Source organism: Pollicipes pollicipes, unplaced genomic scaffold, assembly GCF_011947565.3.
Source record: "Pollicipes pollicipes isolate AB1234 unplaced genomic scaffold, Ppol_2.1 Scaffold_7231;HRSCAF=8579_pilon_pilon_pilon, whole genome shotgun sequence".
Lineage (NCBI taxonomy): Eukaryota > Metazoa > Arthropoda > Thecostraca > Pollicipedomorpha > Pollicipedidae > Pollicipes > Pollicipes pollicipes.
The window spans coordinates 14,839,271-14,864,116 of NW_023597034.1; the positions used below are offsets into that span (position 1 = coordinate 14,839,271).

The following is a 24,846-nucleotide window of genomic DNA, read 5'->3' on the forward strand; positions in this document are numbered from 1 at the left end:
GCTGTCACCAGCCCGGCGAGCTGCTGGCCTGCTCCGGCTGCCCATCCGCCCGCCACAGCAAGTGTCTGACGGAAGCCGAGCGTCAGACGCCCTTCACCTGCCCACAGTGTCAGGTGAGCTGGCATCCCAGGCGAGGGCGGCACGTCTGGAGAGCGGCAGGACACACAACACCCGTCTGTACTCCCGGCACATTGTACACCCATCCATATGCCCGGTCATTTCTGCTTTAATAGGTTGGCAGTGACGCTTGAAACTTGCTTTAGTTGCCAGATGGTCGCCAGGTAACGAAGCGTTTTCCTCGGCCAGGTATTGTTCAGTGCGATTTACCCATTCAGTCATTCGGCTGCTTCGGCTCCCCTCGGTGGGTTGGCCACTGCACGTGCTTTTTCAGATGGCCGCAGCGGAGCAATGTGATATCAAGAAGAAAACACTCAACACGCTTTTGGGGTACACCGTTCTTCGCCTTAAAGCAAGGGTAAGGCCCTGTGAAATAATGTTTAGTTAGGCTTCTGTGTTGTGGTCTGCTCAGCCCCTCGACCCTGTCACCGAATATTTAAACAATGTGTTAGCTGCTCACAAGTGCGCGCCAGCGTCTCGTAGAATATGTCGCCCACGATGTCTGTTGCTAGATTTTGTGCATGCTTCCAAGCAAGAAATACCAGAGTGCTCTTATTTTTCATGTGTGTATTTCTCTTTCTGTTTTTTTTTTTGAACAATTTGATCAAACAATAGTGGGTACCTTTGAATCACAGTGTTACCTGGCTATGATTTCACCCGTCCCATTGTCTTTCAGCCAGTGCCGACATGTGCTGCCCTACTCTGACGTCTCCTATCTGGCCTCCAGCCTGTCCCGTCTGGTTCTTTGAGCAGATGACGTCACGCTGTCCACGTGCCCGCGTTCCCCCAGCTGGTACTGCCCGGTCTGACGACGGGAGCAGAGCCCCTGCCTCGGTGTGTCTGCCGCGTGCGTCTGTCTGTCACCGCGCGCCGCCGGCCACCGCGGCTGGCCTGCGGCGTGCGGTGGCCGGCCGCCACCCCGGCTCAGACCGCCGTCTGACCGGCCGCGGGCGCTCCCCCGTCAGATGCTGCCGCTGACGGCGGAGGACGCCGGCGTGCTCTCCCCCAGCTCGGACCCCGAGCAGCGCTTCCGCACCGCCTACCTGCTCTACCGGCCGCTGGAGATCTTCGACATCGAGGACAAGCTTGACAGACAGGTGTGAATGGACGCGGACAGGGGCCAACCCGGGCCGGGACTTCCTTAGGAGCGGCTCACAGATCCAGCGTCGCTCGTAAACAGTTCAGCGTGATTGCGCATGAGAACGTCCAACGCAAGCTGGGAGTTCTGACTGCGATGAATGCTGTGTTTCGCTTTGCTAGGCAACGGCGGCGATTTCAGGTAAAATGTGGTATGCAAAGGCGTTAAGCTGTGATTTGAACTGAACACCTACCTTCTCGCTTTAGGTGTACAGCAAGCTGTCGGAGTTTGAAGGTGACGTGCGGTTGATGGTGCACAACATTATCGTCATGAACGGAGGTACGTGGTGTTAGCTTGCACGTGTAAGGGTGCACAGGGTTGTGCTCCATAAAACAGCCTTCACAGCTTGTGGTCTAACAGTTTTCTTGTGTTGACATATGAGCCAGGAAAATAACTGACCGCGAGGTGCGTGACGAAACGTGCGTTCTCCGATGATAACCAACACAGATGCCATGCGGCGGGTCTGCTGATCACAGATCAGCTGCGGGCACGCACTGCCACCACCCTGCACCGCTGTGGGCACGCACTGCCACCACCCTGCGCCGCTGCAGGCACGCACTGCCACCACCCTGCGCCGCTGCGGGCACGCACTGTCACCACCCTGCGCCGCTGCGGGCACGCACTGCCACCACCCTGCACCGCTGCGGGCAACGCACCGCCACCACCCGACGCCCGTTGTTAACGCAAAAATCATCTAGCAGTGTGAAGAGTAGCTTGAGCGTCACGTTATTGCCCGCATATCAAATCAAAATGCACCCCACGTGCTCCCCACTGCACACACACACACACACACACACACACACACCCACACACACACACACACACACACACACACGCACGCACGCACGCACGCACGCACGCACGCACGCACGCACGCACGCACGCACGCACGCACGCACGCACGCACGCACGCACGCACGCACGCACGCACGCACGCACGCACGCACGCACGCACGCACGCACGCACGCACGCACGCACGCAGATATAATATATATATATATATATATATATATATATATATATATATATATATATATATATATATATATATTAATTTCTGTGGGCTGACTGATCAGAAACTGCAGGTCAGTATTGAGAAATAATGGAGGAGCACGGATTCCACTATTGATTGCGCAATGGCGGTGATCTCCAGCAAGCGATAAAGCGTTATTAACCGCAGTGAAATCAGGATGTACTGCATGTGTAGCGTACTGCCTATGCCTTGGGGACAAAGCAAAGCCGCGTCAACCGCTCTGACTACTGCAGGATGGTTTCAAATGTCTGCAAGTCTCGAAAGTGTCTACAGTTCATGCTTTGTGTCTGAATCAGTCTTGGCTCACGCTGCCGAGGACGGTGGTCCGTTTCCGGCCTCGCTGTTGCCCCAGCGCTCATGGAATGCTGGTCGGTGGCTTTGGCCGGCAGCGGAGTCGCAGGCGGCGGCGGTGGCCGGCCAGGTGCTGCAGGACTGTCTGCATGACGTCCAGGAGATCCGCATCTGCCGCGATTGCTACCGCATGTCCAACGAGAAGCCCGGCAAGAACTGGTTCTGTCGGCCCTGCCGGCCGCCGCACGAGCTCGTCTTCGCCAAGCAGAAGGGCTACCCGTTCTGGCCCGCCAAGGTAGGCGGCACGGCGCGGTGTCGGGGGATGTGCGACCCTGGACCAGAGGCGACAGGAGATGTGCGACCCCGGACCAGAGGTGACACAGCGTCCGCTGCAGAGTTGGCTCACGGCAGTGTCTGGTGGGCTGACAGCTGAAAACTGGATGTTGATATCGACTTACTTTGGTATGCACGTTGTTCACGTGTATCTTACGAGCAACGCTAAACTAGTTCATCACATTTTATTGTTATATTTAGTCCAAACATGTGCATTGGATTGACTTCTGCGATCGGAGTTCGCACGAAGCAGTGCTTGTTTGGTGAACCCTGATCCCACCATCCGATGGTACATTGTAACTCAACGGACAAAATTGTGTGGCGAGGGTTGAACGTGCTACAGTGTTCGGGACGGTCCGCCCCGCCCTCCGACCTCATCTTACCTTGGGCTGCTGCTGCTGCCGGCCGTAGGACATCCAGCGAGGGGCTAATGATGAGCGTCGAAGCGACTTGAACCCAGCTATCCGGCCGCGGGTAGGCTGGGAGGTGGGCGCCCTAACTGATCTAGCCACGGAACATGCTCCCTCCCACTGCTCGTGTGTTGACTCTCGCATAGCTCGCTCGTCTGTGCGTTAGTCACGGTTGGAATCGGACGAGCAGCGCACAGACAAGCTCGTCCGGCTCGTCTTTGCGTTGCTGACGCGACTTCACGCCGCGAGACTCTTGTGCCCGCAGGTGATGAAGACGGAGAACGACATGTCTTTGCGTTGCTGACACGACTTCGCGCCGCGAGACTCTTGTGCCCGCAGATGATGAAGACGGAGAACGACATGTCTTTGCGTTGCCGACACTTCACGCCGCGAGACTTGTGCCCGCAGGTGATGAAGACGGAGAACGACATGTTTGATGTGCGATTTTTCGGCGAGCCTCACGAGAGGGCGTTCGTGACGCGGGGGCAGATCCGGCCCATCACTACCTCGCTGCAGGCGCTACAGGTGCGGCGCGCTGCTGTTTGTCCCAGGCTGTGCATCGCCTATTTGCCATTGCTTATTGCCTCCGAAGCGCAGGGTTTGTCTATTTCTTCCTTTGCATGAACAGGGGACAAGAAGCGCTCCCGGTCACGCCCTTAGTGGTGTTTAGGACCATTTGCTCACCCTCGTGCTTTAAAATGAAGTGATAGTCTGGATAATCCCCGCTGAAAGAAATGAGAGAAACAGTAAGTTAGCAACGGAAAGCGGGTGTTTGAAACCACGCCTTTCGGTTTGTACTGATACATTCATGCTCATCTCTTTTTTGATCTCTCTTTTGTGCATGCGCTATGTTCCACCTTATAACTGTCTTCAATCATGCTCAACTTAACGAAGATGATCATTAAGTTTACCCTGGCCGGATGGTCTTATATTTATTATCAATATAGGCATGCATGATGTGTCGGTGTTTGGTTTCCTACGCGCCGCATCACGTTTCGTCTGTCGGCGCCAGTGTATCGACAAGCCGGCTTGCTCCGCTGGACCGGCACCGCCGCGCTCCTCCGTAACACCGTGCCCGTCCCACCGCCGGCAGATCAAGCGAAGCAACCCCTGGACGCGCGCCCATGACGAGCTGAAGCGGCACCAGGCGCAGCTGCGCCGCGTGGAGGAGCAGCCGTCGCTGCTCAACTCCGACTCGGAGCCGGGACTCGAGTCAGAGCCAGAGTCGACCGACTCGCCGCTGCGGGAGGGCGCCGCCCCGCCTCCGACCAAGCGACGTCGCAGGGCCTTCGATCCGGACGAGGATGGCCTGGTCGAGGTCAAGGACTGCTCCATCGTCGTCCAGAAGGTGGAGAACGACAAGCAGGTGGGGAGAGCCTTTCCTTGTCGTTGTTGCCTGGTTGCTGCCGTCCAGCCGGCTTCCGTCGTGCCAGCAGTCATATCGTGTATTTACGTATTGTGCGTCAGTGGTCATGGTGCACACGACCGTCATCCATTCATTGGCGTGTGCCTGATCGCCTTGCCGCTCGCCCCGTCTCCCCTCCACCCCTGCTCTCGCCGCCCGCCAATTTTCCCCTCCTGCCCTCGTCGCCCGCCAATTCTCCGCTCCTACCCTCGCCGCTCGCCCTCCTCCTCTCCTGCCCTCTCCCCTCTCTCCTCCTCCTGCCCTCGCCGCGTGCCGAGCTCACACCGGCCACTCGGGCTGACGGGATGTGACAGTGGCGAGTGGTGTGACCGGACGCGCGCGCTCCACAGCCGGCCTGCCTGCCGTCGCCCGACGACCAGGTGACGTCATCGTGCCAAGAGCCACAGCCGCGCACCGTCGCCACCCAGACGCCGGCCAAGTTCCTGCGCACCGGCGCCACCGAGCAGCAACACGTAAGGCCACGGCGGCTCCGCCAGTGACCCGATCAGGATGTCGTCCAGGTCCAAGGTTGTGGAGCCTCCTAGAGTTTGGAGCCCGTAAAGGAAAAAATTCTTGTATTCCGGTCGTTCAATTTTAGGATTTTTTTGGCATGCTTTTTGATATACGAGAACCCATCTTACTGCGCGCAGCTCTAGAAAACTAGGCGTGTAATGCATATACTTACATGGAATGCCCTCATGTTCTCCAGATCATGGCGGATCCTGTCATTTTGAGGACAAGCATTTTGGAGAAAAATATGGCAAAATTGACTAGAACTGACTGCTGGATACCATCAAAATCAAGTGCGCCGACTTTGTTTCAAGGTTATTTAACACTAGCCGACTTCGTTTGGTTAGCCGGCTGGGCGATATGGTCAGTTGATGGCTGATGACTAATGTAGAGTTCTTGCTTTGACCATTATGGAGTACGCAATATCCTAGCATTCAACATATGTAAAGAACGTGGTGCACAGACATAACGAGTGCCACAGGCGGCATCGGCGACGCGTAAAGCTCCTTCGGCAATTGCGAGTAAAGACTCATCGGTGCAGGTCCCACTGCTGCAGCTCTAAGGCTGAGGTGTCAAGGCAAATCGGCATCGTGTAGATCTCGGATTTAAGTACATGCAGCAATTTGGCCGGACCCGTGCCCACAAGCAGACAAAACGCGCTGACGTTTGCAAACACGTGTGGGGCTGTCGGCAGCGGAGTGAGATCCTTCTTACTTAATGGATGGGACCCCACGACCAATGTGGAGGGCCCCTGGACGGAGCGAGCGAAGAGCGCCCGGCCGATTAATATTTTTGTCCCCGTCAACGGCTAGCCTTCCGCTAAACTTTGACAATCAGAGATCAATGGGGACAGCGCCTGAGCGATCGAACGGGGCTTGGGTAGGGCAACAAAAAGACACCCGTTAGCAACATAGGGACCTATAAACAAGCGAGAAGAACCCAATACCAATGTGGTGGGCCCCTGAACGATCGTGACTGCCCCGACAGGTTAACATGTAAGGTACCGGCCAAAGCGCAGGGCCTCCTGAGCAAACGGGAATAACCTAAGACCAGTGTACATGAATTAGTGCTGCTCCCTAATCACCACCCTCAATCAGCAAATAATTATTCTTGTCTGGTCGTGGGTTCTCCAATATCGCTTGTGACTATTCTTGGTCGCTGGGAGACTCAAAGATGTCCAAATTTGTTTCTTTTAGGGTAAAAAAACTGCGCCTACTCGGCCAGCTATGGCCTCTTTAGAGCCTATTACAGGCCCCTTCGGGCCCAGCGGCGGGGGGGGGGGAGGGGGGCACAGCCCCGTGATCTCCCCTGTGGATCCGCCACTGGGCGCTGCACTGTTCACGCAGCGTGGCGTCACCATGCTGTCCGTATTGATGACGTCGTTCTGTCTCCATCACGGGAATGTTCGCCGTTTGTGTTTGAGATGGCTTGCATGACTAATGGCGTTACACAGTGCAGCTAACGTACAACATGATTGAACACAGCCTTGCAATATGACCGCCTTGAATGGATCTCGTTGCGAACGTTAACGGGATAGTCGTATCTCCACCCTCGCTCTCAGCGCTGCACGCACGCGACGCGACGCGGACCCGGTACCCAAGGTCAAGCGGTGGTTCCAAGACGGCAGCGCCGTCACAGGACGCTGTATCTTGTCTGCAGCCGAGCCCGGCCGTCAGCGAGGAGCGCGTCCGTCAGCTGGAGAAGGAGCTGGAGCGGGCGCGCCAGGCGCACAAGCAGGAGCTGGCCAGCCTGGATACCCAGTACCGCCAGCAGCTGTCCGCCTCCAAACGCAAGCAGTGGTGCTTCAATTGCGAACAGGAGGCCATCTACCACTGCTGCTGGAACACCGCCTACTGCAGCACCGAGTGCCAACAGGTGAGTGGGCGTGCAGGCGGGGCGAGTGGCTTGAAGCGATCTGCCGAAACATTGATTTTATCAAAAGCTCTATATTTCACTCGCACTCTCTGTCTTTCCGCCTTGCTTTGGGGCCTGAAATTTAAATTTCTTGTTCTCTTTTGCCGTGCAGCCCAGCCGTAATCAGACGCCGGCTGGCCTATCGTCATTGGCGGAGTAAAGCATGACGTGACAGACGCCGGGGCTGTTGCTCAGAGCACATCGCACGTCGCACCGCCGTCGCCGTGACCCGCGTGCAGAGGCGTGGGCCGTTAACTCTCTGCGCCGCCGCCAGGTCCACTGGCACAAGGAGCACAAGCGTGTCTGTCGCCGTAAGCGCACGCTGTGAGCGGGGTCCCGGAGGGGTGAGACGGCCGGAGCGGCCGTGCCGGGCCCCGGCTGCCGTGTGCGGCGGGCGAACGGCCGTCAGCGGCGCCTGCGGACGCTCGTCATGTGGCGGCGTACCCGCGAGAACGGAGCCACCCGCCGACCGGCTACCGTGGGCGACAGTGTGCCGACCTGCGGACCGAGATTGGCCGGGCGCGCGACGTCACGCCTCGCCGCCACAGTCAGTCCAGACGCCTCGGGACCCGGCGGCCGGGCCCTGTATACTGAGCTTAGCCATAGGGGTTCTGCGTATCATGTGCTTACCTGTCCTGTCCCATTCTTGTTCGGCCTCTCCCCAGCCTACGAGTGAACAGGCTTGCCAGATCGTGGCCCTGCCGGTCCAGAGCACGGGCATTGTCTCTAGCAAATCGTGGGGTGCCAGCCTGTCAGCGCCGCCTCTGTGAAGGCAGAAGTCACTGGGCCTGTGGACGTGCCGGCGGCGGGGCCCACCCAGCGCCCGTCCGGTGACGGGAGATTCCGGCGTGCCAGTGAGGCTCGTGTGCCACTGTCGCTGCCGGGGGGCACGGGTTGCAGCGGCCGCGCTCAGCTGCGGCGAGAGGCGACGCGTTCGTGTAAATACCGTAGCCAGGGCATTGGATCGGTCTTTCGCTCGGCGGGCCGCGGCGGACACCAGGGCGGCGCAAGTGGCCAGGCGCGGCGCCACGCTAGTCGGCATGTGTGCTGTGCATCGATGACGAGTTAATCCCGGCTTGGCCTCCCACACACTGCACCCCGTGCAACCATCGTGTCGATCATGCAGCATGCAGTGATTTGGGCTCATTTGTGACCGAGTGTGGTATCCAGGCGTGGCGGAGCCGGCCGATTGTATGACGTTTGCGACGTGTTATGTTAGAGTGTGATGTGTTTACGCTATGCACCGGCCGGGACGCGTCAGTGATTTTAGTGTGCGCACCCGTGTCTATGAGGTCCCCAGCATGGACCGACCGGACAGGCTGCTACCGCACCAATCATAGCAAATCGTTGTGAGTCGTGCAATGACGCATTTCCGTAGTGTTGCCCAGTGAACGTGTGCCACAACGGGATGGTTATCCAGAGGCTCTTTCTGTGCACGTGTGTGTGCTCTGTGTGACCGATCGTTGGTCTTATCTGTCCTGAATTTGCGTACACGTGCCTGTGTATGGGTCTCTCGGACGATGTTTCAATATTCGGATAATCGCCATTGCAAGGCCTCGAATCACCCCATTTCTCCAACGCCCAGCCTTCACCGGTTCAGACGTGCTGTGTGCCGGTGCGTCCTGTTGATCCGTAGGGCGTCCTTCACAGGGCCTGTCGGTCCGTAGGGTGTTCTTCAGGGCCTGCCGGTCCGTAGGGCGTCCTTCAGGCCCTGTCGATCCGTAGGGCGTCCTTCACGGGGCCTGTCGATCCGTAGGGCGTCCTTCACGGGGCCTGTCGGTCCGTAGGGTGTCCTTCAGGCCCTGTCGGTCCGTAGGGCGTCCTTCACGGGGCCTGTCGGTCCGTAGGGCATCCTTCAGGGCCTGTCGGTCCGTAGGGCTGCCTCCGCTGGGCTTGTGGGTCCATAGGGCTGCGTTCGCGGAGCGTGTACTCTGTTCCATCGTTATCACGGCACGTGTGGAAGGGGTGGCGTGTCGCTGGGCTGAAGCGGCCAGCGTTCACTACCACTGGATCTTGCCCAGGCGCGCGTTGTTGTAATACATGTGCTCGCTGACGGGGTCTGTGGTCGCGGCGGCGGCGGAAAGTTGCTGAAGCATCAGGATGGGACAGATGCGTCTAGAATAAACCCTGCGCTATGGTGTCGCGTTCAGATCGGCTACGCATGAACAAGGGCTGAGTGGCGCCAAATGGCCCTTGTCTGCAATACAATAAAATGGGTTGGCCTGACATGTCATTAATGTCACTGTACGGCTTAAACGGTTTAAACTGCGCTGGGGTCAAAAAGGCTAGCTGTTGGCAGTCTACTGTGTCGCCATCTCGGATCGAGCGTCGCTGGCGTCACCGCTTCTACTTTGCCGCGCTGACGCGTGAGATGCGGTGTCCCGCGCCCGACCCATTTCGTTGTCTCTCCATTACCCAGGCAGCGGAAGGCTGAGAACTAGTCTTATCTAACTGTGCCCAATTCTAAGTATTGGTAGAGCAGGGATTGAGCAGGGTATCTGGGAAACCAGAGACACGGGGTGCATTTCCTGCCTTGTCCGTACCAGTGGCAGACCCAGTGGGAGGGGCACAGGGCCGTGCCCCTCCGGCCCCGAAAGGCCCCTAGGTTAAAGGCCCCTGGGTCGGGACCCACGTTGTGATGTAGACATACTCGCTTTCTTGGTCCATATTACTTTTATCATTATTTATAGCCGTCCAACCCTATAGGTACGCATATCAGGTGCGGGGCGATATGTAAATGAATCAGTTATCACTGAGTGGTATGCAGTGGAGTTTCCGAGAGGACGAGAAATGGTAATGTAGTCGACGCGCCCATAAGCCCTTAATATCATCAACCAATATTTGCTCCGAAGAGACCCGTAGCCGGCCGGGCAGAGGCAGTTGTTTTTTGCCCCACACGGAACAGAATTGGACGTCTTTGGGCCTCCAGGTGACCAAGAGCAGTCGCAAGCGAAAGTGAAGGACCCACGTGTAAACAAAAATAATTGCTTGCTAGTTGAGAGTGGTCACTGGAAGGTTTTAAGGATCATTAGGCTGACCAGAGGCTCTGCAATGTTGCCGGGGCCCTATGCGTCCACATGCATGGCCAATGCGATTGCAAAGGAGCGTCCCACGTTGACCTTGATTTCTTTGCATTTGCTTGGAGGGTTTTACGACGTTTTTTTGTGGCCCTGTCTTCTAGCATGCCGGGGGAGTCATCGATCAGAACCCTCCACGGATTATTCACTTTATTCACGCTGTGCAATGCGCGCCTTTGCAATTATTTTCAAGCTTTCGATAACTGCTTCGACGTTGTTACGATGCGTCCGGAGGCGTCAGACACTGCTAGCGGCCTTGGCAGAACCCTCAGGGACTTTTGTATTTCTCTGGCCTGCGCGTGGCTCTACTCCCGCTCCAGATGACCACGCCGTCCTTGCATGCACACTATGCAAGGACAGGTGCAGTCGGTGTCTGCCGGTCTGGAGGTCGCACGTGCTGTCAGGGATGTCACCATGCCCCAGCGTCACCGCCTCGAACGCCTTTGGGCGGAGCTGACGTCCGACGCGGAGCGCCTAAGAGTGGGCTATCCCAGGTTGCGACGCCCGATGCGACCACCTCGGCGACTGGACGAGGGCGCCGAGCCACACCAGCATGCCTGTCCAAAGACCGCTGCCGTCAGGTGCAGTGCGAAGCCGTCGACTGGCTGGCCGGCTTCATCAGCGGTCGGCTCGGCTCTGATGAGCCCATCCTGGCCACGGCCGAGAGAGCGCTCTTCACGGCCGAGAGAGCGCTCTTCACGGCCGAGAGAGCGCTCTTCACGGCCGAGAGAGCGCTCTTCACGGCCGAGAGAGCGCTCCTCACGGCCGAGAGAGCGCTCTTCACGGCCGAGGGAGCGCTCTTCACGGCCGAGAGAGCGCTCTTCACGGCCGAGAGAGCGCTCTTCACGGCCGAGAGAGCGCTCTTCACGGCCGAGAGAGCGCTCTTCACGGCCGAGAGAGCGCTCCTCACGGCCGAGGGAACGCTCCTCACGGCGGAAGAGGACGCCCTGGTGGCAGCCGCCACCTTCCACGACCTCGACCTGGAGCGACTCCGCCTCCACTGCCAGATGTTGGTGGATGTGGCGTCAAGCCAGAGAAAGGCACCACTGACCTCCCTCGACGACGTGGTGGCCCTACTGAGCGATGAGGGCCTGCGGCAGGTGCTGCCAGCCGCTGCCTCGCTGCTACGTGTGGTTCTGACCGCCCAAGCAACATCGTTTACGGCAGAGCGGGCGTTCAGCCTTCTTTGTCGTCTGAGGGGATGGCTGCGCTCCACTCTAGGCCAGGGGCGGCTAAATCACGCCGCAGTGCTGGCCACATACCCAGACGTGGTGGCCGCCACGGATCTGCAGGCCGAACTGAAGCAATTCGCCTCGACGTCAAGTCAGCGGTGTAGCACTTTTGGCCGTTGGTAGATCATTAAGTGCCAGTACCTACCGCCGCTGTCCAGCGCCTAGCAGCCGTCGCTATCGTCCAATGGCATGTCGCCGCCATTACGACTGCCCAGTGTTATGCTGCCACCGCTGCTGTTGTATGCTACTGCTGAGCCACCGCCGCCGCCGCCGCTTTTGTACTGTGCTGCACCAACGCTCACGGCGGCTCAAGCAAGGCTGCTTCTTAAGTTTGCAACAGCGCGATGGCCACCCCTCCCTCAAGGCAGGGGGAGAAGCTTCATTCTTTTTATTGGGATAGAAATGTGTTACATGCGACCGAAAATACATAGGCCAGTCAGAAGAATTTTGTAATTGTGATGTGGGACTCGATGATCCTACTCTGTTTGTTGGCTGCTTTGGGGGACTGAAGGGGTGGTATGGTGGTAATGGCCTCCCACAACGCGACTAGGAGATATAAAAGTGTTTTTGCGAAAAAGTGACAGATTTTGTCGTCAAAGTGTGCAGTGCACCTTTTTACACTCGCTATCATTTCTGCTTTTAGTTCATAAGAACCGAAATATACTTCGGTGTGGAAAGAATCATAAAACGAAAATTAAGTGAGCGTAGCTCGACTAGTTTTTTTGGGGGGAGGCAAGTGAAGGCTAACCAATTAATCCAGCATTTGTTTTTACGTTTGCTTGGCGGGCTAATCGGCCATTGGGTTGGGCCCCCTGCAAAACTTTCAATAAATCGAGACCCCTGGTTGGTGCAACGACAAACTCTTTCAGTGCTGGCGAGCCGGCCTTTTCTGGAGTTACGGATGACAATACAAAGTTCTCTCATGCGTGCGCGACGGATGTAACCTTGCTCAAACAATGTCGCTGTGGGAGCGTTATCAGACGCCAACATAAACTGCTGATCGGAAGACATGGCCTTTTCTGCGCTATGACAGTGCATTGCCGACCATGGCCAAAGCTGACCGGAAGCGGGGTGACCAGCATACGGTGGCCGACAAAATGGCTTATATGCGCACGCCAAGGCAGCCACTGGGTACATTCGTGGGCACTCTTCTACAGCCATCAGCTAGCTGCGCAACAGCTGTCTTTTGTGACGTCATCATTGTTTTGCCAGTAGCTGTCCCAACGGCGGATGCACTCAGTGCTGGCGAGCCGGCAATTTTCGAGTTACGGGTGACAAAATAAAATGCTTCTATATTTGGGCGGCGGTTACGACCATACTCAAGCAATGCCATTGTGGGAGCCTATGAAATGCCAATATAAATCGTCGATCGGTCAGCGTGTCCTTTTTGCGCTATGACAGTACATTGCCGACTGGGACCAGAGCCGACCGGTAGGGTGATGCCACGAATGCGGCAGCCCGGCAAAATCACTTATAGGCGCACACTAAGACAGCCATCGCGTGTATTCGTTAGCACTCTTTTGCATTTACAGCTGCCTGGATGTCCCCACTGCGTAGGCACCCAGTACCGCCGAGCCGGCCATTTCTAGGGGCGCGATGACAATATGAAACGATTGTATGCGTGTGCGGCGGGTGCGGAGCCCAACAGTGAGGACCCTTTGTTTCAGGGACCTCGACGAGTGCAGATCGCGGGCTCCGGCTTTGTTTTTGATCGGGAAATCTCGGAGGCACTGCCCACTGCCTGCCTAACAATCCAAAATGCACTTTAAATCTTTATCCTGGCAAAGGGCAATGGGACCTCCTCCCCACTTAAGTTCTTTCCAGCATATATTTGGTAAGTCGCGTAATTGCACCAAGACATTCAGGAGGATTGGGGAGGACTTGAGGAGGATTCATTGAGCATGTTTAGACACAACATCGTGTGTCTAGTATTTCTTATTTCTGAGTGGATGCGGCCCAACTAGTAGCAGAGGTATTTTATGAACATTGGACGGCAGTATATTGCTGACGTAGGCGGCGGCCAGCAACCGACGAATCCAGCAATCAGGAGCGCTGGGGACGGCACTACCGCATTTGCAGACCCCTATGGAACTATTGCATATGCAGACCCCCGAACTCAATTAGGTCAAAGTTTCAGGTTTCTAGGTCATGACCTTCGGGTCAAAAAAGGTCAAACAAGGTCAAGTTCCAGGTTGATCTTCAAAGTGCCCCCAGAACGTAGATAACCGTCTCTAAGCAAAAGGCCACATTCTCATTCAAGGTCAGCGACCTCGTTTGACCTTTTGAAGGTCAAGGTGACCAAAATCATACAAAATTGCTTTGAGTTTTGCATTTGACTAAGCAACAAAGATAACGCTAGGCAGTATGTTCCTAAAACAAAAGGTTGACCTAATTTATTTTAGGTCAATGACCTATTCTGACCTCTCAAAAGTTCATGAAAGATGTGTAATGCAGTTCCTGCTATCAATAAACTAGAAATGAGCACCAGAAACTATTCCATTCAGCAAGCCCTAGAGTAACAAAACAGTTTGGTTTTGGCCTTGGTGTGACCTTCATACCTGACCTTAGCTCAATGCGATTTGCTCATTTAACTGTTGTGTTTCCCAAGAAAATATCTCAGAGATGTGTGGCTTCGTCTTACACTCCGTTGTTGGATCAGATCGAAGGATTCCCTAGAAATTGCCTTCCCTGAATCCATCGTCTGATTTTGACCTGCCATCAGTCAGCGACCTTACAAAGTACATCTAAATCTTGCATGCCAAACGATCCGCTATTCAATTGTTTACAGTTATGCCAAATTTAGCCTGGTTACATCGCGCCGTTCGGAAACCATTCTGGAAAGCCTTCTGGGGAGGTCAGTTTGACCCCCGCTCGAGCGTGTGTTAAGGTGCTAATAATTGACGCGCTATTTTCAATTATGGTCATAGGCGTGGGAACGTTTCAAAACTGGGGGGGGGGGCAAGCTCAAGGTGTACTTCAGGAACTTTTCTGGAAAGCGAGCCCGATGACCGGGAGGGGGGGGGGGGGGGTAGGGATGGTGGTCGTTATCGCTCTTTATTCAAATTGTCATGGCTGCTATGCTAGCTACGCATCTAGAGCTGTTCACCACTGGTGCACAATCTTGCCTTTTTGACTTATCTGTCATTTGGCAAATAAGGCTATCCAGCTTCCCTAGATTATTCGTCCATTTTAACATTGTCTTTCCTGGGGAGACGAAATTTCACGAGCGGGTAGGTATTTTGGGTCTTTAAGGAAGCATTTGCCTGCACAGCGTAGACGCCAAAATACGGCATGGATATAGGCTGGTGAAAATTTTGAAAGTGGACCGATGGCTCACAGTGCGCCAGGTTTTTCATGCGCCTTTATTTCGCTGGCTGCTTTTCAAAAAATAAGACTTGTCGCAGCATTTTAGGCGGAAACAAATTCGGGAGCTTCAAACTGCTAGAAACAATGCGACAAAATCCATAAAACTGGAGATTCTCTTTCAAGAATCAAGCCACATAATAGGGCCCATCTGTTCCTTATCTGGGCCCTGCTCCTGTCCGCCGTAGGTGGTCACTGCCCTGGCCTGGATGTCTCCCGCATGACTGACTGCGAGCTGATCGTGTGGCTACTTTGCTGCATACTTTTGGATCAGCGTTACTTTTACATGGTGTATGAAACATGTGTTGGACACCTGCAACAGCATTTTTCCCGAATAATCTTCCCTTATACCACACCATCGTAGAAAAATAGCCTCCGGGAAGCTGTCTGCTTTAGGTATGGATTGGCCCAACGGACACTTCATTGCCCAGCATGCAACGTACGCGACTTGATCTCCTTTTGTGTGTAGGCAGGGGCGTAGCCAGAGCCTTGCCAAGAGGGAGCATAGGGTTGTCAAAAGCCCATCTTATAGTGACCCCCCAAAAATCCCCGGATATGGCCTACTTGTTCACAAGTGACACGGTTTTGTTCGTTGTATTGTTATTTTTACCTTGTAACCAGAACAAAAACCAGGAGCTACCGTCAGCTCACTTCTGTTTGCATTTTGAGGTCAATAAGCCGCAGAAATCAGGCGTTCAATGACTGCATGGAAGAAATCACCGGCGCTCTTAATTTACAATGGTTAGCTGACTCTTTCTAAACCGATAGAATTCAGAAGCTTTATAAATCTTTCATCTGGGCTCTACAGACATTGAGGACATTGCGGAGGTTGATTGTAGATCGATATGTTTGATCCAAATTTGAAGACGAAAATTTATTGCAAATCGAATGGTCAACAATGTGTATTAATATGGCCAGGCCATATTTGTCTGAAAATGTTCACCATTCAGTCAGAATCGATTAGTAACACAATTCATGTGACGTGTTTTTTAACACGCTCGCTCGCAAATCTTAGCAACAAAAACCTCGATACCAGGCGTTGCAGTCTCCATTGTCCTCGGAACCCAGTAGCTAACCCATTGCCCAGTAGCTAACATTTAACCGTGGCCCACCGGTGAACGAAAATGATGACACTTCTGAAATATCATCCTTAAACACTTGAATCAACTAGATATACAAGCTATGTGGCGTAATTTTGAGCATGCGCACTCGAAAATTTTAGAAACACAAGCCTCCTACCCAGGCGTTGCAGTCTCCGTAGGCCACGCATCGTCGTCCTAGCAGCTAAGATTAAGTTGCGGCCGACGGGTGGACGAAAATGATGACGCTTCTGAAAAAGCATCCTTGAACGCTTCATGACATCAAATCTTGTATTTAGAAAGCAGTCTGAGGGCATATTTCACGCATACAGTTTTTAGATTGATGAAAAGGACGAATTGGCCGCTAAAGCACCGCGAAGAGGGGCTGGAATCTGGTGACTGAACTGAAAGAGTGAAGGTAAAATCTTATTTTCCGTGTTTCCTCAGCTATTTATCTGTCCAGAAGACAGATAAACACGGCGCCCGCCGTCTGGTGGCACTTGCAGTGGCCGAAACTTGTCGGTTTTACGGAAGTTGCAACCCAGACCATCCTTGTCCTTGCCCTCGAGGTCGCGGGTGGCCATGTTCAAGCCTTTTGATGTAATTTGTTTCAATACTACATTCTGAAAGAAATGAACGTTCTCGTGCAAACATGCATGACCTTGCTGGTTTTTAAAAAAAAAATTCATTTCGACCCGTGCTTTTCAACAATAATGAGAGCTCCACTCTACTCGACAATAATGAGACCCCTTATTCCCCTCCGGGCGAGGGGCCTCTTGAGTAGAACATCAGGGGCACATTACCGTTTCCGGTCAAGGGCTGAGGGGACATTCCGTCCCATCGCGAAGTGTCTTCTGGCTATCATTCTGGTGGCACGGGCGGCATCTCCTGGTCGATCCGGAGGTCATTAGGAGGATATATCATATCACATTGTTCCCATCCCTGACACGGGAGGCCTTCTGATCCGCGCAGTTAGCCCTAGATCAGCACAGGAACCCTAACTGACGCAACAACATCCCTGATCACTGCAGGCAGTCCGATAGTTTTCACATAGATTCCAGTTCCATGTTTTTCTGTGTTCTTCAGAGGTATTGAGACTGTAGATTGCACTGTAGACCCTGACTGTAGATTGCAGATGAAACGGGGTTCATAATTTGTATTAACATGGCTAGCTCAAGATCGTCTTATATTGCTCAAGATCCTGTCAGAACTGATAACTGATAAGAAAACTACGTAATATGGTGTTGAACATGCGTGCTCGCAGGCCATAGCAATAACAGCCCCGACACCTGGCGTTGCAGTCTCCAGGCCATGCGGCGCCGGCCCGGCGGTTGTAACACTAAGTGATGGCCAATGAGCAAACGAAAAAGATGACGCATCTTAAGGGAGATGGCTGGTGAACTAGGTAAATCGGCATGCATTTTTAATGCAGTGCAAAAGTAAGCCAAATGCAACCTTAATCTGAAATGTGGGAGGGCCAGCTAACGTTGCTGGCTCCCTCCACATTGAAAATTGGGGGGGCCACGGCCCCCTGCCCCCCCCCCCCCTGTTCCTACGCCCATGGCTATGATGACTTCCAAAGGTGTAAGCCAGGGGCCATAAGTGGCGTCTCAAGTAAGCGACAGATGTTTTTGGTCAACGAACAAAGCTTTTGGCATCTAAGGTGCCCAACAGAGCTGCAAACAAGACAGTAGAAGTGCCACGGGAGAAGGCTGTGCTGTGAAAACCATAGGCAAAGCAAGTGAAGTGGGCATGAATGGATCGAGCACGCCAGTAACAGACCAGGTGCTCCATTAACTGGACATAACAATGAACGTCACTGTCTGCCACCACACCATTTATGTGCACCAAGCTCCGAATTATCAAGCTTAGCATATACAAAGGCGGACCCCAAATTTCCTGCACCTACAAGATGGAGTGCGTGGTGCAGTGCATAAAATTGCTCTGGCTTCATGACCAGACAAAATCAGCCGTGTAAATCCCGCCAAAGATCAGAAGGAAACCAAGAACCTTATCAGAATGTGCATGTCAAGAAAAGAAATTGAGAGAGAAGGAGGGGGGGGGGGGGGGATGAAGGGAGCCCGCTGGAGCAGCAGGTGAAAGACAGGGTGTTGGGGCACCTCATGTTGCAGGAAAAGGACTCTGGTATGGATAGAGACACTCGGCAGGTAGAGGAGTTAAGAGAGACACTCGGCAGGCAGGTAGAGCCTCCTCGGGCAAAACAAAAGCGAGAGGAAGCATTGAAACTGGTAAAGCGGCTACTGAAGACAAAGCTGGGCGGATTGGCAGCATGGAAAAATGCAACTTTAGTTATTTGCAGCTTGAAACACAGGTCTAAGATTTATTAGATAAAAACCAGCATACATTCCAATCATAATTGTAACAAAGTTATATCTCACGGCAGTTACGACCTACATAATTCTAAAACCTGCAGATGTCTTAAGACGTAAAGTCCTTAGAAGCCGCCATCTGTTTCGTCAGAACATGACCTATGCATGCCATCCGTAATGCGACTCAGTCCTTCCTTTTAAAAGACGCCCCCAGCGCCTCACCAACCACCTGTCGCTTAACATAGCTATGGGCTCACAAGGCAATCCCACACTCTGTGCTTGGTTTAACCAACGATGTCTTACTCGCTTCTCATTGGTTAATCAGTAAACAATTCCCATAGAGACAGGTGACTAGGACTCGTTTCCGTTGGAGGCAGTATGAAAGGTAAGCCGTTTCTTACCATGTATGTTCGCACGCCCACTGGATCTAAAGGCGCGAGGCTGCTGTTGGTTGTGCACGTGGACATTAATAGGTAGTGTGATTGCTGGTGAGTGCAAATTACTGGCAAATAGAAACTGAAGGATGCCAAGATATATCTTTGGCTGACTCGCGAGGACTGGCACGAGCAAGGTCTTCACTAGTCTGTCACGCAAGCAGTTAGCAACATGTCACAATAATTCAATCAGTTTTTCCTGGTAACTCAGCCGGATAGAGCGCCTGCCTTCCGGTCCATCCAACCGTGGCAGACTGGGTTCGAGTCACTTTAAGCAGTCGCCATTTGTCCTTGACATGCGGTGCGTCAAATTCTACCGTTGACCTGGAAATGCACGATCGGCTGGCAGGGGTGAAAGTTTTTACAACCGGCGCCACTTAGCGTGAAATCTAAGCTTAGCGTGACCCCAGCAATTTATTCATTCAGAAGGTTTTGATAAAATCTTGAAAATAATAGTTCTACATATTCTTGAAACGAATGCTCCACTAGTATCATAACCTAGCCCTCGTTCGGACTTGTCGTTTTTCATAACACAAACGGAAACCGAACGTCCATACAACACCCACTGACTTCCAGACTGAGAGTGATTGAGTCTCGCGGAAAATAAGCAGTGGATTGGCCTATAATAAGAAGCACATTATGAAGACCATCCCAGCCAGCTATACACGTAACACGTGGCCGGCGACATTGTCAGCACGCGCAAAGCACCACCTGTTGGCCAGGTGGTGCTTTGTGGATCTGCAGAGTGGACATACGCAGGTGCAGTCGGCAATCCCCTGAAATTAAACCTGTGATGGCTATCTTTATTTAGGTACAGTGTATTCACATCAGAGATGATCTAGGAAAAATTTGTTGCCACGTTAAAATCACCACAAACCGATCACATTAATGCGCAATTTTGGAACGCAAAGACACCTCCAATTAAATGCAAACGGTCAGTGGCCTTTACATTTAATTGTGCATAAGAAAACATCTATTCCGACTTTAAAATACGATTTGGGCTGACGCGCTGTACTCTACTGCACACTCGGTTACTCGTCGGATGCGGGGAATCGGACAATCGTTGCGGAATCGGACGATCAGATGAATGGCCAATGGACGTCGTTAATTAAAACACGCAAAGGTGAGACGTCCAGTTGCTCTGAATTACAAGGCATCTGGCCTGTGCTAGCTACTCGGGCTTGATGTAGCGGCCCGAGAACAGCGTCAGGCCAGTCTTTGCTGTCGATGATGGCGAAGAAGAACGGATGGTCGGCGACAAACTCAAACTTGTATGTGTGCACGGGCGCTGAACACTGCACCATGACCATAGCTGTAGCAGCGGCGGCCTCGCTGCCATCTTCGTTGACCTCGATGAACGCCCTGTGTACCACGCTGGACACGGACAGGTCCTTAGTGTCGGAAATTCGAGACAGGTTGGCTGCGTTTGCATCGAAGAGATCAATGATGCCAAGTCTCTTCAGATGATCGACGAGGTCGTAAGTTGTCTCGAGCTTGAACTTCGGCATCACGACCATCGTCATCTGATTGTGAAGCTTGGCGCAGATGGCCTGGATCGACGCGGTCGATAGTTTCTCCTCCAGGGACCCTCAGGCCATCCCTTTCGTCGGGAAGAAGGATAAGCATGCTAAACCTTTCTCCCTTGTAAGGCAGCTCAAGGGCCTTGCAGGCAATGTCCGTAAGGCTTGCACAGTTGAGTCTCACATCATCCAAATGCATCATGTCTGTTCCGACAGCGATTCCCGGGCTGATGAAAAAGTCCCGTTTCATTGTGGCTTCGATCGCAAATTTCTGTTTCCACGAGCCCTTAAAGTAGATGGCGTTCACAAGTACAAGACGAACACCTCGGCTCAAAGCACCTGAATCGATTAGATTCTTGATTTTTCCCTTTGTCAGTGCCTCTACATCACCATTGATCAGCTTGCTTGTACCGGCGGCGTCGCCGAAGTCAACACTCTTCAGCTCGCTCAGATACTGCTTCTCCAGCAGACCAGAGTAGGTGTCCAAGATCTTGTACGCATTTTGCACGTACAGCTTGTTCGCCGTGTTCAGTGTGACGTCCGGCGGATCCTGCAGCATCTTCAGTACCCGACTGTAGCCGTTGTGTAGCGCTAACCCTGTCCTCAGGTAGCGCCAGAGCCTGCTGCATCTGGAGAACGGTGTTGCCGTCCGCTCCGCCGAACACCATCGACAACGCCGTGCTGATGCTAAAGGGTGAGAGGAACACGTTGTCAGCGCTGGCCCCGGCCAGGACCCGGTACAGGTCCGAGGCTGCCTTGCTCTGGTGGCTAGTGGACGTGCTCCATGCTGGCGATCGGCGGGCCTGGCGTGCGGCGGTCGGCGCCAGCAGCGGAAGCTTGATCTGGCTGGCGAACAGACCAACTCAACTAGAGCGCTGGCAGCAGCGCAGCACTCCGAGGAGTGAGAGCCGGGCGGTCGGCCGGCGGACCAAGGGGAGCGAAGTTCGTTTGGAGCCGGCTGGCCGTTACTTACGTCACCCGCCCGCGCTCGGCAGTGTCCTGGTTGTGACGCGTTGCTGCTGTCGTCGCTAGCGCGCCTGATGCCCGTCTCCCGTGTTCACTAGTATCTGACGTCCTACTGGCGCACCTCTGACGTAGTGGGACGCCCTGACGTCCCGTCTGACGTATCACTAGTATACGAGTCGTGCCAAGTTTATTGGGTCTTCCATGCGTTGGAACGAGGGGCTGCGAAGTTTTCCCACGCGCGATCCATGTCGACCCGCGACTGAGCCCTGCGTCCCGCTATGTTGCCGACTGGAGCGCCATCTGTGTTGCGGTCTGTTGCTAGACAACGAGTGATTAGGACGACGATAGCGCTAGTTAACGACGATAGCGATTCGACCGTTCGGAAACACACGGTGACTATATTATGGCTTTCATGGCCATTCTGATGCGCCTTTTAGGTCTAGGATGGTGTTCGAGCTCCGCGTACTCCTGAAATTGCAAAGCCCTTCGCGGAGAGAAACCCGGGATTCAAATCGGGCGACTATGCTGGTCATTTGTTAGGCTCCTTCAACGAGCTTAGTCTTTGGGGCCATGCTTATTCGAGGCATGAAACTCATCGTGAATAAAAATATGGCCAGCTGACCCCTTTTGTGATAACAACCGGCCAGGCGTAGACATAATATTAGCAACATAACTGTTCTGTGATATTATGTCGTAAATATTCCAGTATCTCTTAAAGTGTCCACAGTAAATGCAGGTTCTACTTCGGAGAAAATGGTGTTTCAGCAAATCTGGGAAATTTTAAGTGTTAAGTAGTTTATGTCACGAAAGCAGTTTAAGTAGTTCAAGTAGCAGTAGTAGTTAAGTAGTATAAAGTAGTTTAAGTAGCTCACGAGTTGTGCGCTTAATGGGCCTTACGATTTCTGTTAGTTACCGCGACGAAGGATTGTCATGTAGATGTTTGTCATCATCTCATCGGAATATAGCAGTATTAGTTGGCATATCTTCTGCACCAAGGATGAGTCGGCTCAGAGAGGGGGTTAGAACTTACTGGAGTCTCTGTGCCAATTCTTAGACCGCGTGCGGCGATCAGGGATGTTGTAGCATCAATGTCAGCCCTTGCATCGATCTGAGACCAACTGTCGAGATCACAGGTGAACACAGGGGACCCATGTATTATGTATCCCTCTGTGGACCTCCGGATCGATCATAGGACCCGACCCCGTACCGCCAGAATGGCAGTCGACAGGCACCTCGCGCTGGGACTGAATGCCACTTCAGCCCTTGGCCGGGAACAATAGTGTGTATCCTGTTTTACACCCTTGCTAGGAAAATGTAAGTGGTCTCACTAGTGGTCAAAAGTATGGATCGAAATGAGGTCTAACGTGAAGAAAGGCCACTCCATGCTGGCCCCAGAGTGTCCTTCCTTTTGCAGAATCGACACGTGAAACAGACTACACACAAACTTTTGATCCTGCGCGCTCGCAATCTTAGTAGCAAGAGCAGCCGTGGCCGAGGTTGCCCTGCGCGCTCGCAATCTTAGTAGCAAGAGCAGCCGTGGCCGAGGTTGCGGTTTCCATAAAACCGAACGGCGTTGGCCACCGCAGATAACGCCAGGCGACGGGCACTGGGCACGTGAGAACGATCGTCGTGAAATAATCGTTCCAAAAGTCTTTTAAAATCAAATCTAGCTGATTAAAAATTGGACGTTGACGTCGTTTTTACCTCTAGAGTTTTGATGTTATTCTTTGAATCGATCGACGTTATAGCAACACGAAAAATGATATTATACCTTTATTCATCCAGTTTCACCACCACATCCCAGCACCAGTTCGCAATGCCGTAAATGATAATTCGTTCCTCTTCTCAATCTAAATGAGCCTTAAAATCAGACAGGCACAATATTTCTCAGGACTGCCTTCTTAATACACGAATGAATGTCATAGAGCATTGAAAGGTAGTCTTCAACACTCGTGACTTGTCCCCCCGTTGGTCGCCACCTCGTGCTAACGCGGGACCGACGCCACGCTGCCTTGGAAAACCGCAACGCCCTCGCGCAGCATCTGTTTTTTCTCAGACTTGGCAGCGCGCATGTTCACAACCATGGTACATTATTTTTCAGAAATCGCCTCCCACTGACGGTTGAGCATTCCCAGTCAAAATGGTTTGGCCGTGTTAGTACAATATTTTATCCCATTCCGATCTACAGCCAGTCAACGTTTACGGAGTCCTCAATATATCCGCACGACCCAGAACAGATTCTGACAAAGGTTCTGAGTTTTGTCGCTTTATAAACAGTCCACTGAACATCTGTAAAATAAATAACGCCAGAGGTTTATTCCATGCAGCAAATCAACGCCCGATGCCTTCAGTTTATCGACTGCTCAAAACGCCAACATAATCTGCTCCTCCAGTAACTTCTTTGGCGTCTGTTCCAGCAAAAAAAGCTAAATGAACATAAAACGACGAAACGGGCCCGTTCGAAATCGTATGGGCCAAATATGATGGTTTTTGGGATATTTTTCGCCATCAGGGGGTCCATTGCCAACCCTGTGGCCTCATCTTACCAAGGCTCTGTTTGCGATCCTGTCGAAGCACAATATAAGCCATAAACCAAGTTTGGTTCAGGTCTAAGGTGGTGGTACGCTGAAATTGCATTATCGATGGTTGAGTGGGCAGGGAATGACTCTGCGTATTTTTTTCGATTTATCGTCGGACAACACTTAAAGCATGACTAAGTAAGAATGCTTCACCTCCGAGTGAGCCTCCGCGATCCGATTTGGGACATTCCTTGGTCTCTCGTGATCAGTCAGCCCTCAGCCATATCCGTCATGGTGTGAATCACGCAGTGTTCAGACGGCTCTGACGATACAATTTCGACGACATTTACGACAAGTGTAGTACTCGTTTTCATGACTGGGCGAATAGGTGGTACATTTCATCAGGGCGGACAGCACAGGCGATGATGTAACAGCAAGATAAGGACTTGGCTAGTACCCAAGTTATCCAGCAAATGCGATGGCTTCTATTGATTGTTGGCTGCTCCGGTCACCCGGTCTTTGTTACGGCCATCGAACACCACCAACACGTTTCACCACAACAGGAGATTGAGATTCCGTCTCTCCATCGACCCAAACTCATAAAGCGCTCGGCATAGTTATTATTCACATGTATTCTATAAAGTATACTTGTGATCAAATTGCACAGCTGCTTAGAGACGAGGCGGGAGGGCAGCGTATGTTTCAGTAATGTGCGAACGTGAAATTCACACAAAAACACACACGCACACATATAAACACGTGAGCTTCCGTCCTGGTGTTACAGGCGTAAAATAGCGCTCTCTTGAACGAAGAACATTCGTTCCCGTTCCGAACACATCAGATATTCGGTCTACTCCTCAGGATCGTCCAGAGGCCGGCAGACGAGTACGTCAGGATTTTGGATGTTGCACTGGACCTTCCGTTATCAAGTGAATCGCACAGCTCTGGTTTTCAGCCTGTCGGGAGCGTCTCGCGGCACCGTGGGTCGAAACCGACGGTCGACGGCGTGCAGACGTACTTACAGGGCGTCAACAAATATCAGATACAACACGCACACTTTAAACTATTGATATGAATGCATTAAGAACATAAAATAACACACAACGCTTAGCCATACAATGAAAATCATACGCTGCTGACATTGCGGAGTGATTTTTCTGTTTTTTCCCTTAAA

The 24,846-nt window shown here is 53.0% G+C and overlaps 2 protein-coding genes across 2 annotated transcripts; one reads left to right on the forward strand and one right to left on the reverse strand.

The window, feature by feature from the left end:
• Window positions 1-9,196, forward strand: LOC119110467 (zinc finger MYND domain-containing protein 11). The gene is made up of 10 exons (XM_037234304.1): window positions 1-113; window positions 392-475; window positions 1,083-1,214; window positions 1,462-1,534; window positions 2,679-2,875; window positions 3,732-3,848; window positions 4,417-4,689; window positions 5,079-5,201; window positions 6,898-7,113; window positions 7,427-9,196. The coding sequence occupies exons 2-10, from the start codon at window positions 392-394 to the stop codon at window positions 7,478-7,480; spliced, it is 1,269 nt and encodes a 422-aa protein (XP_037090199.1). The 5' UTR covers window positions 1-113; the 3' UTR covers window positions 7,481-9,196.
• A 10,642-nt stretch (window positions 9,197-19,838) lies between these two features.
• LOC119109756 (serpin B4-like) lies at window positions 19,839-21,400 on the reverse strand. The gene is given in 5 exon segments (XM_037233508.1): window positions 19,839-19,886; window positions 19,888-20,256; window positions 20,258-20,746; window positions 20,784-20,974; window positions 21,394-21,400. Coding segments are annotated over 5 exon segments (1,104 nt in total).
• Between the last annotated feature and the right edge of the window lie 3,446 nt (window positions 21,401-24,846).

Excerpts from the sequence above, each read along its gene's own strand:
- LOC119110467 (XM_037234304.1), top strand. The coding sequence starts at position 392 with ATGGCCGCAGCGGAGCAATGTGATATCAAGAAGAAAACACTCAACACG. Across the intron at positions 1,535-2,678 it reads CATTATCGTCATGAACGGAG|CGGAGTCGCAGGCGGCGGCG; the intron begins GTACGTGGTGTT and ends TTTGGCCGGCAG. Across the intron at positions 5,202-6,897 it reads GCGCCACCGAGCAGCAACAC|CCGAGCCCGGCCGTCAGCGA; the intron begins GTAAGGCCACGG and ends TCTTGTCTGCAG.